Genomic DNA, 18,805 nt, shown 5'->3' on the forward strand with positions numbered 1-18,805 from the left:
TCCATACCAGGTTGTGATGCACCCTAGAAGAATGCTTTCTATGGTGCATCTATAAAAAATTACTGAATGATTTAGGGGACAGGCCAAATTTCTTTAGCTTTCTCAGGAAGTAAAGGCGCTGGTGGGTTCTGCATGGTTGGATCAAGTCAGGTCATTTGTGGTATTGACCTCGAGGAACTTAAAGCTTTTGACCTGTTCCAATTGCGCACCACCGATGTAAATGGGGTCCTGCGGTCCGCTACTCCTTCTAAAGTCAACAACCAATTCCTTCGTCTCATGGTAGTATATGGTAACATGAACGTACTTTGATAATAAATTTACTTTAAATTTTGAAAAGACAGGAACAATTGCCCACTTAACTTCTCAAATCTCTTTCATTATTTATTGAGTTTATGGCAGAATTGTGACTAATATAATATCTCTTCCTTTATTGCAAGAGGCTGTAAACTCAACCAGGTCTAGCACAGACACAGATCCTCTCTATTATGAGGACATCTTCAAAAGGCAGTGTCTCAAGAAGGAGGCATCCATCATTAAGGACCCACACCATTTATGATATATCCTCTTCTCATTACTACCATCAGGGAAGAAATACAGGAGCCTGAAGACTCACACTCAATGATTCAGAAACAGCTTCTTCCCCTCCACCATCAGATCTCTAAGCAGTCCATGAAGCTATGAAAACTTCTTTGTTATTCCTCTGTTGCACTATTTTTTTTTGAATCTCATCATAATTATGTCTTGCACAGCGCCACTACTGCAAAACATTAAATTTCACAACATACGACGTTGTACCCATGACAACTACCTCACTTTTTTATTATTTCTATTTTTGCACTACCATTTTTAATTTAAATATTTTATATACTTATACCTATTGTAATTTACTTTTTTCCTATATTTATCATGTATTATATTGTACTACGGCAGCTAAGTTAACAAATTTCACGGCATTTACTGGTGTAACAAACCTAATTCTGACTCTGATAATAAACCTGATTCAGATTGCATTTTTGACAACACTTTCATCCTTACAAGTCGGTTGGTGAGAATGTACGGAGTGGTTGAGATATGCATGAGTTCAGATGTCACAGATGAAATTGGCTGTGATGCCAGCCATTTAACAATGGAAATTCATTGTCTGTCTTATTACAAAAAAAACAGCAAGTAGTTGAGGATCAGATTGCTTTCAAAATTCTTGGAACTAAATCCAAGCATATCAGAATCAGATGTGAAAATGGAAGATCATTTTCAAGGATGCCGAACTGAATGCAAAAACAACATGATTAACACACAAGAAGACCAAAAGTGAAAACTAGACTTGCTCGTATTGACTCGTACATTATGAAAGACGACAGGAAAGGGGTGCCACAACAGCATAGTGATTATCACAATACTACTACAGCTTGGAGCATGGAGTTCAGTGTTCAAACCTGGCATCCTCTGTGTCGGTTTTCCCCTGCTTTCTTCTCACAGTCTAAAGACATACTGGTTAGTAAAATGTCCCGCGATTAAGTCAAGTTAAATTAGGGGTGTTCAGGGGGTTTACTGGGTGGCAGGACTCTAAGGCTGGAAGAACCTATTCCATGCTGTTTTACTGAACAATAATAAATAAAATATTTAAAAATAAAACTTACAAACACTTTCACTAATTGGATTGGACAGTGCAAGTGAAGTATTTTATCAAAATGACTTTGCTATATCTCACAGTGCTACGAGGAGCTAGATTTTAATTAGCTCTGATTAAATTCCAATTGATATTTTTAGATTGTTAAGTGCTGTTTTGTCCCCAAAGAACAATGGACAAATTAAAGGTTAATCCATGTGAAGTATTAAGTTTGTTTATTTCATTTAATGTGATTGATCCTGATGGAATTACAGGAGAATGGCCTGTGAGGTGAATGGTGATGCAAATTATCATCGATTTGCAACCCTGAATATCTAGAGGGCAGTAACATTAACATTATTTTCTATGCTATATTCTTCAGCATGTGTTACTATTCTCACACTTACTTTTCAGAATAAACACAATGCCTCCTGCTCAAGTTACACCTTTGCATTGGAAACCCCTGGTAGGGGTGGAGGAGTCACAAGAATAATGTCCAAACTCCACACAGGGTTTACTGGAGGCCAAGTTATGCTTGTAATGTTTCAATAACTTAATCACAGTAACAGAATTAAATTCTCCTCAGGAAATATTTCTTGCAGGACTTTCGCTCTTGCACATTTAATTGTTCAATTTGTTGCAGGTTCACAGAGTCATAGAGTTATGGCCAGCCTTGTCCATGCTGACAATTAAGCACACATTTACATTAATCCTAGACTAATCCCATTTTACTCTCCTGCATTCCCAACAAGTTTCTCCCCATCCCCTCCACCTCTCCAGATCTCCACTCACATGTGTCTATTCGGGTGTGGGAGAACACTGGAGAAAGATAAATACCAGAGAAAACCCATATGTGCTCACAGGGAGAACATGCAAACTTTACACAAACAGTTCCTAAGGTGAGGATTAAACCTTGGTTCCTGTAGCTGTGAAGCAGCAGCTCCATTAGTGGCACTGCTCACCTGTTGTATCACAAACCTTTTACTGTTCTAATAAATTGGTGTGAATAACAGAAGTAAAAACTCCTCAGGAAATATTCCTTGTAGGATTTTCCTCTTTAACTTGGCATGTGACTTGAATGGTTATAGTATGAACATTGTAGTAATGTAATTAAACATGTTTTTGTTAATATAAGACTAGCAACTGTGGGAAGAGGGAAAGATCTGTTATAAGTTAACAGAACGCACATGGAAGGGTGAGTCCTGGGCTGGATGTCCTGCTCACATAAGGCCTGTGAAGCATCTCCCATAGCCTCTCCTTTCCAGGCGTAGTGATCACTGCAGTACCACTGTTTGCTTGCTATGCAGGAAGTCACTCACATAAGGTCTCTCCTATACTACTGTGTGTCCATAGAATTACCTTCACGTGGAGTCCCTGTTCTTCCTGAGTTTGCTATGTCATGGTGTGACCATATGTCCAGTGGTATAATTGGGTGGGCAGGCTGGGCTCATTAGCCTTGGTAGCAGCCAGCTTAGGAGAAGGACAACTCAAATTCCAAACCCGGGTAGATAGGACTCATTAGCCTTGCCAGGTAGTCTATCTTGGAGAAGGAAAACTCCACTACTCAACCTACAGCCTTGTGGTTGCTGTAATCATCACAGCTCGCTGTGCCATTATGGAACGTCCCCTGGCCTAAAGAGTAGAATCAGTCTGCACACACCAATCATCATTATAAATTCACGCAGCGCAAGTAGAAGGAAAAGTCCTGCAGCAATGGAGCTCCCTTCTGATCTTCTTAAGTGGAGAACCAGCTATCATCACATGAATACATTCCAGACTGCAGCCTTTGCTTCATAAAACCATGAGACATAGAAACAAAACTAGGTTATTCAACCCATGAAGTCCGCTCCGCTATTCAATCATGGCTGATTTACTGTATTTTCTCTCTCAAGCCCATTCTGCTACTTTCACCCCTAACTCTTGACATCCTTTCTAATCAAGAACCCCATTTTTTTCCTACCTACTTATCACTTAATTTCTTTGCTACTCTCCAAGGAACCGGGATGTCTGAAACAAATGTTCCTTGGATGTGATGACCTACTTGCAATAAACTTCTCATCTGTCATCAAATGAATAGTTAGCATTCAAACGTTAACAGATTTTGTGTGGATATTTGTTTTACACGTTGACAAAAGTTGTGTGAATTAGTTCCTTTGTGGTGGTGGTGGGGGGGGGGTGTTTAATTGACAATATCAGCAATACCCTAAGACTGATTTAGTACTGGTTTGCCTTTCCTATATTTTTTTCTGCCTGTTTAAGGAAGTTCCACATTTAATTATAGCAGCTTTTCCCCACTACTTTACAGATGATCTTTCTGTGACTTATTGATGGATTTTTTAAACTTGACTTCTTGCTTACATTTCATAGAACATCGAACATAGAATAGTACAGCACAGTACAGGCCCTTCAGCCCACAATGTTGTGCCGATCCTTAAACCCTGCCTCCCATATAACCCCCCCCCCACCTTAAATTCCTCCATATACCTGTCTAGTAGTCTCTTAAATTTCACTAGTGTATCTGCCTCCACCACTGACTCAGGCAGTGCATTCCACGCACCAACCACTCTCTGAGTAAAAAACCTTCCTCTAATATCCCCCTTGAACTTCCCACCCCTTACCTTAAAGCCATGTCCTCTTGTACTGAGCAGCGGTGCCCTGGGGAAGAGGTGCTGGCTGTTCACTCTATCTATTCCTCTTAATATCTTGTATTCCCACTCAGCCCTATCCTTTTTCTGTTGCTTAGTCGAATAATACTCCCATCTTTTGAAATATTTGTATATATAGCATTTATACATCTTTTTCAGAGGCAACTGGCCTTTAGTGTACATCCAATACTACTATCGTAATTCTTCTTAAAATTTGAAGATGATGGTTCGTGGAATCCATGTATGAAATCTTATTTGAGTTATAATGCACTTTATATTAGTTTTATTTTGTACATTTATGAACTTGATGAGTTGCATTATTGGAAAGTTATGGATGTCACTTACTTGTGAGGTGCTGCAAAGATTTAACAGTCTAATAGCTAGCCACTTACTTGCCGTTTAATGCTGCAACTCCCACAGTGCTTCTTGGAGTAGACATGCTGGCAACATAGTTCCATTGACGAGCTTGTGGATCCCATCGCTCTACTGTGTTCAGGTAACTCCACCCATCGTGTCCACCAACTGCGTACATTGGTCCTTCAAGTACTGCCACTCCTGAAATAAAATTGTCCACAAGCTATTTTGAAGATCAGAACATGTAATATTTGATAGTAAATATTTGAAATAAATAAATCTAGCTATATAAAAAAAGTTTTGCATCTTGAAGAAAATGACCCAAATAAATACAACATTCTGTAATAGGAATCATGAAGGACATAATGTTAATATCTAAATGAAATCAATCACTGATAAAGCTAAATGATATTAAGTCAAATGGCTGAAAGTGCTGTGATGTGTTGGACCTCAATAATTTTGTCCCTTTTTCATTAAATTATATGTGCACAACATACCACATGCAGTCCATGAGCTTGGCCAGTTTGGCTCAACTGTACTTGATACCTCTGCAACATTTAGCCTGACTGGTTATACATCATTTTGCTACCCGATTCATGGCTATGACAGTGATTGTGAGAATGAGATGGACAGTGGGTGCCAGCTCTCCCATAAAATCAACAGAGGCTGTGGGACAGGACTATTTAGGATAGGCCCAGCTGCTTGGAAAGAAGCAGCTAGCATAATGCTAATACAGTGCCAGCAACCTGTGTTTAATTTTGCCACTATTTGCAATGAGTATATGCATTCTCCCCTTGCACACATGGGTTTCCTCCAACATTCCAAATACGTAAGATTGGTCACAATGGGTTTAAGTGATGATCAGTTTGCCACTCTGGGGGGGGGGATGGGTTTGATGATCCCCTCTGAACGATTTTCATGTCTTTCTCTGTTTCATGGCTATCTGGAGAAGACAAATTTTAGAGATGTATATGGATACATGCTTTGATAATAAATGAACCTTTGAACCTTTGAATTGGGCTCATTTGTCCATAAGGGCCTGTTACTGAGCTGTATCTCTAAATAAAAATTTTAAAAATACAATAAAATAAAATAAAAATTATGTCATTTGGCTGAAGGCTATAGGGGAAAGATGACTGTCCATGTCCTTCATTCTATCCCTAGTGCAAAGCAAGGTCCAAGAATATACTTGTCCCAGTCTGATCTTCCAAATTGACATCAGGCTCTAAACCCCATAGCATAATATCAGTGGATACAACTCCATTACCTAGCTCTGATAGAAGGTCATCAACCTACCCTGGTAATTCTTTTCCTCTCCCATAGATGTTGAGTAGTTTGTAACTTACACAAGGTGTTGAAATGGATAGCAAGATGCCAAAGACCACTGGAGGTGGCTTGAGGGAGCAATGGAGCAGTAGGGTCCAGCTCAATGAGGAGGAGGTGAGTGGAGCAGTGTGAATCAGGGCATTAGTGTCTTTAAAAATGAATAAAAATATAAACAGGTATGTTTGATTGAAATAAGAGGTTTCTCATGAGTGACCTCAGAAGTTCAAAGTTCAAAGTAAATTTTAGATCAAGGTGCATATATGCCACCATGTACAACCCTGAGATTAATTTTCTTGCAGGCATACACAGTAACTCCACATACACTATAGAATCAATGAAAGGCTGCATCCAACAAGATAAATAAACAACCAATGTGCTAAAGTCGATAAACTGCAAATACAAAAGGAAAAAAAAGCAATAAATATCGATGACATGAAGAGCCCTTGAAAGTGAGTCCATAATTTGGTTTGTAAATCTTGCCCTCTCCACAAAACATCTGTACACCACTAGTTTACTCTAGTAATTAAGTGCTGAATTTCTATCATCATGGATGATATTTGAAAGGTGAGCTAGTTCTTTACAAATGTAATTTCATGCTTACAATGAACAATTCATCTTATTTGAACAATCATCCATATTAATGTAACACCAGCAGGAAAGTCAAGGTATGAATGTTCATTGACTATTCAATATTTGGGAAATATATCATCATGATACTATTATGATAACTATGCATAATACTTAACCATTGTAATACTTAACCACAGTGGGGAAAAGAGCACTTTGTACAGCACAGCTATTCACTGCTTCAGCGATATAGCTGGAAAGAATGACAACTCCAACTTATCATGACAATGAACAAAATCCACATAATAAAATAAATCACTCAGCAGTACTTGATGTATTAATGTGAATATTGGACAGTTGTACTAATTGACTGATATATTAAAGAAAAACAAATGACTACTGTATTTCCTTTTTGATTCTGAGTGTTCCCATCCAATCAGTATATTAGAGCCATCAGTCATCGGAAGTCTTTTTCAACATCTATGGTTATAAATTATTGATCTTTTAGAGAAAACTACATTACTCATGTATCATAAGCTGTCTTCTCTATTTGCCATTACCTTCATTCTGTTACATCCCACAAAGATAAATCATTTTATAACAAAATAGTTGATCTAGTCATTACCTTATTGTTATTTGAGGAATGTTGTTGTGCTAAATTGACAGTATATTTCTGCCATTATGATCATGCACAGGCTTCCAAGATTTTCTGAGTCTTGGAAATCTTTAGGCCATGAATTTTTGATATAAAATTGAGGTATATTCATGTTTTGGTTTGAGCCTGCATTGAACTCAACATCCCCTGTTGTGTTATGTCACAATGCATAATGTTTCAAATAATGCTCTGTTCCATTTCTGAAACACAAGGCAAAACCTGATACAAAGCATTTACCTATTGTAATTCTTAAGATTAACCCATGCAGCACCTCATTTGCAGATAACAATGGATTATTGGATATTGATAATGCAAAACAAAAATCAATGAATGCCAGACACGTAAAATAAAACAAAAGTGTATGAAAATTTCAGCAGGGCAGCGAGCAAAAAATAGATGCTTTAGAATAACAACGTTTCATCAGCAATTTCTGAAGAACTGCCATTGGCCATAAACATTAGCTCAAAAGATCAAATAATAAAAAATTTTCTGTTTCCATCTACATTTTCACTTATATGGATCAATTTAATTCCCAGCGTACTGGATATATTGTCTAGGTTTTATGAACATTTCACCTACATGATTTGCAGATACTGGTCTTAATTATATTTTTGAACTAATATTTTGCTTCTGCTGCCCTAATCTAGTTTTCGCATTTTCAGCAGGAAGACTAGAACGATTCAATGCTGAGATACATCCTAGGGTGCGCTGGGATACACTATCAGAGCTGTAACCTGGTGTTATCGGGTGTTTTGGGTCTTTCAACATCAGACACCATCGCCCAGGCAACCCAGCCAGCATTGATCGGGCCCTGACTTGTGTGCCAGCAGCATTCGACCACGGGTCTCACTTCTTGATGCGTAGCTATCTGGAGACTCACTCAGCAGACTCTGTGATGGTCCGGATGGCTCTTTTCTTTGCATCCCATGTGATAACAACGAGAAAGTAGGTTCTGCACAGTGAACAGCCAGTAAAGCCTCTACACCCTATCTCTTATAGGCTCACATTCTGTCCTCCACTCCGGTCTCTGGCACGATTCTACCAGCTCCTGGTTTTTGACTTTCTTACACCCAAATGCTTCCGCAGTACAGTTTTCCCAAGGCACTGACCACCTGCTTCAAGGTTTCTGACAGATTGACCATATTAGGCCTCTGGGATGATGATTTGATGAACTCAGGGAATTTTAACTGCTTGCCAAGATTAACTTTCAATTGCCAGTCAGATTAATTTATGTAGGACTTATTGTACCTTTTCTAGATTTAGTGACTTGATCTTGATTCTATGAAGCTTATTTGAAACCAAGTAAAGCAAAGAATATTCGATCGATATATAAAAAAAACTTATTTCATGAACCATTTCTAAGTGTATATCTTATATCCTAGCTTTAGAAATCCGAGCACCTTTTAAGTTTGGTGGTTATCATATATCATAGTTCTCTGATATGTTAGTGAAGAAGACACAACATAAGAAGTAAGGTAAAATTTATTCTCCAATTCTGCTGTATTTTATACTATCTTATGGCATTCTTTAACTGGCCAATAGGAAGTGATCAAGTGCTCTGTTCTGTTTAAGAAAGAGCTTGTGGCAGAATCCATCCTGTCCTGCAAGCGTATTTAAAAACAAATGTATTGGCACACAATTGCTGATAAATAGCGCCACCAATATACTATATTAAATATGGCCCTTCAATTTTATTTTAACTATTGTCACACAAGTCACTTGCCCTTTCCTAAACATGAAGTATAAATCTAATATTTGATTTCATCAAATTCATCTGCAGAGAGCACATCAAGAATGTAGCAACAGATGCTATAGGATATATAATTTTATGGGCACTGCAAATTAAGTAGGTTAATTTTATGACATCATGTTTCTGGCATTGAGCTTGACATACTGGGAGTACATAACTAGGGATCTGAGTGTGTTCAAAAATATTTGTGCCTACTGATATTTATATCTGAATCCTCAATATTTATTTCCTCTCTGGGAAGGTATGTGCCAGGATTGTGAATGTTAAAGTATATTCTGCAGAAAGCATATTTCAAGTTGCTATTTACAGTTTAGCAGTGTAATGGCATAATTGATAAGCTTCCTGGTTAAAAGTAAGCTATATTAGAATGTCATATCAAATCGAATTTGGAAATACAACCGTCTGGATTTTCCAAAATGATCAAAAATCAAGAGCAGTATTTACCTTTTTCACTTTAGATTTACAGGATTGAGACTGCAAATCTCGTACAGTTAGTTTTTAATGATGAAGAGAGATTGTTAGGCAGTGATTAACACTTGTAAAGCCTTTAAAATTGCAAATCTGAAAGAACAGATAAGCTCTGATTTTACTTCATAGTCAAGAGCAACCTATGCATTGAGATACTTACATGCGAATTTTCTGAAGAAACTGGGGAAAATGAGACACTTTATATAATGTCATATTTAACAATACAACTACCCAATACTCTGTGCCCAGTTTACATTTTAGAAGAGAGGAGTGTCATTCATCTCAGTAACATTTTAACTGGAAAATCCGATTGCATCTGGAAAATTTAAAGTGATTCTTTAAAAGAAAGTAATTTTCCCCATGAAACAAATTTAATGTGAAATGCAAGAAAAAAATGAAGACGAGGAGAAAATGTTTGAAAATCTTTTACTGACTGAGAAGTAGGCATGCCACAATCCTCTGATACAAGGTCCAAGTAAGGCAATGATGCTTTATTCCAAATCATAAATATGTACACCTGGCCGCCATGAGAAGATATTTTAAAATGTTGGTGTCAATTTAACTTAAATGTCGTGTCTTCTAAACATGAACATTACGGGTGAAGACATTGAACCAGAGTATAAGAAACAGAGGAAGGTGTATGACATATAACTCCACAGACTTGCTTTACAATTCAGTCAAATTGTGATCAACATATTTCAAATCCACTTTCCTTCATCCACAGATCCACAGGTCCACAGGTCCTTTGTTCCCCTTAGTTACAGAAGTCCAATGATCTTTTGCTTAAAGATACCCAGTGACTGAGCATCCACAATCCAGAGAGGAAGGGAATTAAAAGATTTACCATCCTATGAAGAAAGAATTTTCTCCCTGACTGATCCTTTATCCTGTGATTATACCCCCAGTTCCAGAACAAGTAGAATAAACTGTCTCAGTACCTGCCTTGCCAAACCTTCTTAAAACCTTGTATGTGATGAACATTAATAAGTTCAGGCCAGATTTATACAATCTCTCTTTATAGGACAATCCCATTATCCTCAGGATCAACCTGGTAAATCTATGTCAAAATAACTACATCCTTCTTTAAAGCACATAGATAAATCGACAAACAGTGATCTAAACATGGCCTCACCCAAAGCTTTGTAGGATTTAAACAAGATTTCCTTACATCTATGCCTCTTCTTAACTGTGTGCTGGACTTGCAGGTTTACTCTCTGCAGCAAAACCAAGGCCCCTCAGTATACCAATATTAATTCTTCTTAGATTCTTTTCATTAAAGCATTTTATCTCTTATTTTCCCACATTATACTCCATCTGCTCACTTGTTTGAATCAGTTTGTGTGCTTTTACAGACTTCTTGAGCCCTTGTTGAAGTTCAATTTCACTCCTAGCTGTGCATTATCAACAAAATTAGTTAAAGCAACAGTATAATATATCCAGTGTTAATTGTTAAATAATTTAGGGCCCACTACCTGTGGTGTCTTCTTCTGACAATCTGACACACTGAACATAACTTATTTATTCCTACTCTCCATGCTGTGACCTTTCTTAAAGTCTCTATCCACGCTAATGATGCTCCCACCCTGCTGAGCTCCTATTTCATGTACAATCTGAGACTTTTTCACACAGAGATTGGGATGTGCCAGAGGAAATGGTTGAGGCAGCTTAGATAGAAACATTTAAAGACATTTAGTTCTTTGTGCCACATGTAAATCTGCTATGCTTTGCAAAGTTATGCTCCATAAGAACATATAAAATTGAGTAGTGTTGTTCGTTCTTCATCAAAAGGGATGTTAAGTTCAAAAGTTTGTAAATAATTTTTAAAAATATTTCTTACCTAGTCCATGTCTATGAGTGGACATTGGTTGCATTATTGACCAAACTTTGGCTATCGGATTGTAACATTCAACAGTGTTGGATGTCTTTAATCCATCTCTTCCACCAACGACATACAGTTTATTGTCAATCACTGCCACACCAAACTGCAGACGTCTCCCATTCATTGTGCCTACTTGTATCCAGGTATTTGTCCTGAGGTCATATTTTTCCACTGTTGTGGCACCTATCAAAATAGTTGATGATAGATCTGAGAAATGATGACAATTATTAACTGTAGAATTATAAATCAGTAAGTATGAATTCAATTAAATGAATAAATTCTAACTCTTAACAAGAATTATTGTGAATTCTGGCCTCTTGTCTTTACTATCACAGCAGACAATTTTAATGCATGAGGTAGTAACGTAGGTTAAGAATGTGTTTATGAATAGACAAGGGATAATTGAGGAGTATGGCTGATACACTGGACCAAGGTAGACCAAAATACCTTTCTGAAAGCACATCTCACCAATCATGGCTTTCTACTTGATATCCTCCTAATCCTATGGAGGGGAGGTTCTAATCTGAATTGTGACCAATTGTGGAGACATAAAATAGCAGCCAAGTGTTTCATTGCAGTAATTGAGGGAAAAGAACACAGATGTCAGTTCAAAGTTAAGGTTCTTTTTGGAAGGCTGAACAATAATTTTCCTCAAATATGCATTCCCATTTCATCCCCTGAGCAGAGGAATATCCGTGAAACTCCAGAAGGCATTGGAGAGAGGATGAAATAACATCTAAAACAAAAATAAGTAGTAAATAGCCATTTCTAAATAGTCAATTAAAATTATCCTACAAAGGAAAGTGTCTTGATGTCATTCGTAGGGCTGTCATGAAAAAAATTGCAAGGAAGTTTTAATTCTTTACACATTAGCCATCTTATGTTCAATGGATGCTTCAATTTCCTTTTTACTTTTACCCTTGTTAGTATCCATTCCTCCTACTGCATAAAGTGCTCCAACTGTTGATTTTCTTGGTTTTGTTCTGGGACTTTGCATCATGGGTCGTCGCTCTGGCAACAAATGATACCTCATAGCTTCCATAAGGAGTTTTTGGCATTCCAAGTCATCAGCAAACATTGGATTATTTTCCAAATCAGCCAACAGCTAGAATAAATAGAATTCATCAGTCACTATAGGCCATAAAACATGTTATGTTATTTCAGAAAATGATTCACACTCTATTTTTATTTTTTTCCAAGTTCTCCAATTTGCAGTAGGCTGCAAATATTATTGTGATAATAATTTAAATCATTAACTGTCTATAGATGTGTTCATATTAGATATGGCAGCTTAACAGAATCTGACAGTATAACTCATGACAGAAATTCAGCCATAGAAATTAGACCTGTGTGATTTTAAATCTCAAGCCGCATTTGATCTTAATTTTCCACCTCAGAAGTAATTGGAAAATAAAGCTGCTGGGATCACTTGAATGGGCAATGGGACTTGCTCTAACGGGGATTTAAAATACTTGCAGTTGGGGTGGGGGAGACGTGAGACGGTGGTAGATGAGACTTAATTTGCCCTACGAGACCTGAGGAGAACAACTGTTCTTCACATCAGAAAGAAAGTACTTAAGAGATTGCCTACTTCTGTTTCTAGACCTGCCATTATGATAGCCAACTGACTCACTCTGATAAAAAGAACAGATCCTTTGCTATTGAGCTAACAGAGGAAAATGAAGATTGGGAATATTCATCGGAATATTAGCGATATATTGAATAAGGTTAATATTACTTAATACAGTGCCAAATGCTTTCGGTAAAGTCTGTAGGAGCCATTTTGTGTTTTCCTTTACCTGTGGGGAGAGTAATGGTAGTCTAATGTAAGACAAGAGCATTGCAAGATCCTGTTGCCTTTTGTGTAGCTCATGCTTTACCCACATCATCAGAGCTTGGAATATGGTCTCCTCATCAGGAACATTAATATCATCACTAGCAAGGATCTTCTCAATCTCACTGGCGGGGAGCAGAAGGAACTCTTGATTCTTAATCACTTCCATGAAGTGTTCCTGTGATCAAGTCAACAAAACAATGATTGGTGTTAACAAATATACTTTATTATAAGATATTTATAAGATATAATTTATTATAAGGCAATATTATGGGATATAATTTATGATAAGAGAAATATAAGTTATAATTTGTGAACAAATATATATAATTCTCATTACATGTTAAAGTAAATCATGATTGGATAATGAAATTCCTGTTTGAATACTATGGTAGTTATTTGTTTCAATGTCTTAGCTGTTAATCCGGCATTATTTGCTAAAGTTTTGAAGCCCGTCGCACATGAAATTAACTCTCGTCGCATTGAGAGCTCAACTAGTGACGGCAAGATCATTTCAATGTTTTAGGAGCCACACTTAGCAATTTTGAAGTTGTTGAAAATTTCTGCCAATTAGTCCTTCCTAAAACAAGCCTCCTATTAGCTGATGATTCATCCCATCTCTGATAAAGAAATGCTGCAGAATTTTTCCGTTAAACCATGGATATAAAGTAAAACAAAATGCCACAGTCAGCAAGTCAAGCAGCATCTGTAGAAAGAGAAACAAGCTTGACATTTCAGATGTGAGTCTAGGGAAGAGAGAAAACAGGTTAATTCTCAGCAGCATTGAAGGCTGGATAGAACAAAGGGAAAATTCATCACAAGGAGATATTAAATGTTAATGTGTCAGACAAGCAAATCATGTTTCTATATCTGCAACATTTTGCTAATAGCAGGCAAGACTAATGTACAGGGAAAAACTGAACCAAATAAAAGATGGATGACTGGCAGAAATGGCTAGTTCTGATACAGACAGAAAAAAAATTCAGTTACCTAAAGTTAGAGAATTTGATATTGAGGCTCTTTTCTTTCTCCTCCCTCCCCCCCACCCCTTTCGCTAATCGGCCCGGACAGACAGGAAAAGCAGGTCTCACACAGCTAACGGTACGAGCTAACGGTTTAAAAAGTGCGTTTGTTTGGCGAGGTAAGTGGGTGAGTAGACTTATTTTTCCTGTTTCACTCCTGCAGAATTAGATAGCATGCCTGCAGGGTTAGTGCTTTGTTCAGGGTGTCAGTTGTGGGAATCCTGGGAGACCTCCAGCCTCCCTGATGGCCACATCTGCGCCAGGTGCACCGAGATGCAGCACCTCAGAGACCGTGTTAGGGATCTGGAGCTGCAGCTTGATGACCTACTGCTTATTAGGGAAAGTGAAGAGGTGATAGACAGGAGCCACAGGGAGATAGTCATCCCCAGGCTACAAGGGTCAGAAAACTCGCTCACTGTCAAGAGAGAGAAGGGAAATGCCCGGATAGTGGAGAGCACCCCTGTGGCTGTCCCCCTCAGCAACAGGTATCTTGTTCTGGATGCTGTTGAGGGGGATGACCTGACAGGGGGTGCCCACGGTGACCGGGTCTCTGGCACTGAGCCTGGCGCTGTTGTGCAGGTGAGAAGGAGGGAGAAGAGAAATGCGGTAGTTGTAGGGGATTCCATAGTCAGGGGAACGGACAGGAGATTCTGTGAGCCTGATAGAGATACCCGCATGGCGTGTTGCCTCCCAGGTGCCAGGGTACGGGATGTCTCGGATCGGGTCCTGAATATTCTGAAGGGGGAGGGTGAGCAGCCAGTTGTCTTGGTACATGTTGGTACCAATGACATAGATAGGACAAAGGAGGAGGTCCTGAAGAGAGATTTCCATGAGTTAGGAAAGAAGCTGAGAAGCAGGACCTCCAGGGTAGTAATCTCGGGATTGCTGCTTGTGCCACGTGCTAGCGAGGGTAAGAATAGTAGGATCAGGCAGATGAATGCGTGGCTGAGAGACTGGTGTAGGGGGCAGGGCTTCAGATTCTCGGATAATTAGGATCTCTTCTGGGGGAAGTATGACCAGTTCTAAAAGGACGGGTTACACCTGAACCCAAAGGGGACCAATATCCTGGCGGGAAAGTTTAATAGAGCTGTCAGGGAGGGTTTAAACTAATTTGGCAGGGGGATGGGAACCAGAATGACAGAGCGGAGGAAGGGGAAAACAGAAGTAAATCTAAGATAGTGAGCAGTAAAGATGTCAGGAAAATCAGGCAGGTGATGGAGCAAATTTGTAGCCATTGGAATGAGTTGCAGTGCAATAAAGTTGCAGTGAAATCAAAGCGAAAAGTATCAAATACAGGTCTTAAGGTGTTATACTTAAATGCCCACAGCATAAGGAATAAGGTGGATGATCTTGTCGTACACTACAGATTGGTAGGTATGATATTGTGGCCATCACTGAGACCCGGCTAAAGGATACATGTCTCTGGGAGCTGAACGCCCAAGGATACACGGTATATCAGAAGGATAGGAAGGTAGGCAGAGGGGGAGGCATGGCTTTATTGGTAAGAAATGATATTAAATCATTAGAAAGAGGTGATATAGGATCAGAAGGTGCAGAATCTTTATGGGTTGAGCTAAGAAATCGCAGGGGTAAGAGGACCCTGTTGGCAGTTATTTATAGGCCTCCAAACAGCTGCAGGGATGTGGACTACAAATTACAACTGGAAATAGAAAAGGCTTGTCAGAAGGGCAGTGTTATGATAATTGTGGGGGATTTTAACATGTGAGTGGATTGGGAAAATCAGGTCGGCACTGGATCTCAAGAGAGAGAATTTGTAGAATGTCTGCCAGATGGCTTTTTAGAATAGCTTGCTGTTGAGCCCACTAGGGGATCGGCTGTACTGGATTGGGTATTGTGTAATGAACCGGAGGTGATTAGAGAGATTGAGGTGAAGGAACCCTTAGTGATCATAACATGGTTGAGTTCACTGTGAAATTAGAAAAAGAGAAGCCGAAATCTGAAGTGTCGGTATTTCAGTGGAGTAAAGGAAATTACAGTGGCATGAGAGAGGAACTGGCCAAAGTTGACTGGAAAGGGACACTGGCAGGAAAGACAGCAGAGCAACAGTGGCTGGAGTTTATGCGAGAAGTGAGGAAGATGTAAGACAGGTATATTCCAAAAACGAAGAAATTTTCAAATGGAAAAAGGATGCAACCGTGGTTGACAAGAGAAGTCAAAGCCAAAGTTAAAGCAAAGGAGAGGGCATACAAGGAAGCAAAAATTAGTGGGAAGACAGAGGATTGGGAAGTTTTTAAAACCTTACAAAAGGAAACCAAGAAGGTCATTAAGAGGGAAAAGATTAACTATGAAAGGAAGCTAGCAAATAATATCAAAGAGGATACTAAAAGCTTTTTCAAGTATATAAAGAGTAAAAGACAGGTGAGAGTAGATATAGGACCGATAGAAAATGATGCTGGAGAATTGTAATGGGAGATATGGAGATGGCAGAGGAACTGAACGAGTATTTTGCATCTGTCTTCACGCAGGAAGACATCAGCAGTATACCGGACACCCAAGGGTGGCAGGGAAGAGAAGTGTGCACAGTCACAATTACGACAGAGAAAGTACTCAGGAAGCTGAATAGTCTAAAGGTAGATAAATCTCCCGGACCAGATGGAATGCACCCGCGTGTTCTGAAGGAAGTAGCTGTGGAGATTGCGGAGGCATTAGCGATGATCTTTCAAAAGCCGATAGATTCTGGCATGGTTCCGGAGGACTGGAAGATTGCAAATGTCACCCCACTATTTAATAAGGGGGCAAGGAAGCAAAGAGGAAATTATAGACCTGTTAGCTTGACATCGGTGGTTGGGAAGTTGTTGGAGTCGATTGTCAAGGATGAGGTTACAGAGTACCTGTAGGCATATGACAAGATAGGCAGAACTAGGCATGGATTCCTTAAAGGAAAATCCTGCCTGACAAACCTATTACAATTTTTTGAGGAAATTACCAGTAGGCTAGACAAGGGAGATGTAGTGGATGTTGTATATTTGGATTTTCAGAAAACCTTTGACAAGGTGCCACACATAAGGCTACTTAACAAGATAAGAGCCCATGGAATTATGGGAAAGTTACATACCTGGATAGAGCGTTGGCTGATTGGCAGGAAACAGAGAGTGGGAATAAAGGGATCCTATTCTGGTTGGCTGCCTGTTACCAGTGGTGTTCCGCAGGGATCAGTGTTGGGGCCGCTTCTTTTTACATTGTACATCAACGATTTGGATTATGGAATTGATGGCTTTGTGGCTAAGTTTGCTGATGATACGAAGATAGGTGGAGGGGCCGGTAGTGCTGAGGAAACGGAGAGTCTGCAGAGAGACTTGGATAGATTGGAAGAATGGGCAGAGAAGTGACAAATGAAGTACAATGTTGGAAAGTGTATGGTTATGCACTTTGGCAGAAAAAATAAACAGGCAGACTATTATTTAAATGGAGAAAGAATTCAAAGTTCGGAGATGCAACGGGACTTGGGAGTCCTCGTACAGGATACCCTTCAAGTTAACCTCCAGGTTGAGTCAGTAGTGAAGAGGGCGAATGCAATGTTGGCATTCATTTCTAGAGGAATAGAGTATAGGAGCAGGAATGTGATGTTGCGGCTCTATAAGGCGCTGGTGAGACCCCACTTGGAGTACTATGGGCAGTTTTGGTCTCCTTATTTAAGAAAGGATGTGCTGACGTTGGAGAGGGTACAGAGAAGATTCACTAGAATGATTCCGGGAATGAGAGGGTTAATATATGAGGAATGTTTGTCCGCTCTTGGACTGTATTCCTTGGAGTTTAGAAGAATGAGGGGAGACCTCATAGAAACATTTCGAATGTTGAAAGGCATGGACAGAGTGGATGTGGCAAAGTTGTTTCCCATGATGGGGGAGTCTAGTACGAGAGGGCTTGACTGAAGGACTGAAAAGCACCCATTCAGAACAGAGATGCGAAGAAATTTTTTTAGTCAGAGGGTGGTGAATCTGTGGAATTTGTTGCCACGAGCGGCAGTGGAGGCCAAGTCATTGGGTGTATTTAAGGCAAAGATTGATAGGTATCTGAGTAGGCAGGGCATCAAAGGTTATAGTGAGGAGGCAGGGGAGTGGGACTAAATGGGAGAATGGATCAGCTCATGATAAAATGGTGGAGCAGACTCGATGGGCCGAATGGCCGACTTCTGCTCCTTTGTCTTATGGTCTACAACATCTGAGAAGTATGTGAAGTGTTGTTGTTACTTCAATGTAACAGTACAAGGAGTTGGAATAGGATGGAGAATTAAAGAGCAGCTATCCATAAGCTCGGGTACTGTCCTGCAAGCTGAACTCAGGTGCTCTTCAAAACAATCACCCAATCTGTGCTTGATTTTTTCAAAGTGGAAGAAGCTACTTGTATTCTCTGTTTCTCAGTTTTGACAAACATTATTTTTTTCTGTCTTTACTCAAGTGCTGCCTGTCCAGCTGGACATTTCCAGTATTTTCCGCTTTTCTTTCAGATTTCTAGAACCCACAGTCCTTTTGTTCAATATCTAATCACTACAAATTGATGCACATTGAAGTGTCTCACTGTTGTGCAGATATAGCTAAACCTGAAAGAGAACACTGGAAGAACCCAGTGGGTCAAGTGGCATCTGTGCAGGCAAAAGGAGTACACTAATATTTTGGGTCGAGATCCTGATGCAGGGTTTTGACCTGAAACGTCATCTTACATGTTTTGACTCCACAGA

At 39.3% G+C, this 18,805-nt stretch overlaps 1 protein-coding gene across 2 annotated transcripts in view; it reads right to left on the reverse strand.

The window, feature by feature from the left end:
* The window catches only part of LOC134352950 (kelch-like protein 4), a 189,830-nt gene that overhangs the window by 18,312 nt on the left and 152,713 nt on the right, over positions 1-18,805 (reverse strand). Inside the window, exons 5-8 of one of the 2 annotated variants that reach the window (XM_063060631.1) lie at positions 13,050-13,262; positions 12,169-12,355; positions 11,209-11,433; positions 4,644-4,806 (exon numbers count right to left, since the gene is read on the reverse strand). In XM_063060631.1, the coding sequence (XP_062916701.1) occupies positions 4,644-4,806; positions 11,209-11,433; positions 12,169-12,355; positions 13,050-13,262 (788 nt within the window). Of the gene's footprint in view, positions 1-4,643; positions 4,807-11,208; positions 11,434-12,162; positions 12,356-13,049; positions 13,263-18,805 lie in introns of both variants that reach the window. The other variant, XM_063060630.1, reaches the window with a different exon arrangement.

The sequence above is a fragment of the Mobula hypostoma genome, chromosome 10, assembly GCF_963921235.1.
Source record: "Mobula hypostoma chromosome 10, sMobHyp1.1, whole genome shotgun sequence".
NCBI classification, from domain to species: domain Eukaryota; kingdom Metazoa; phylum Chordata; class Chondrichthyes; order Myliobatiformes; family Myliobatidae; genus Mobula; species Mobula hypostoma.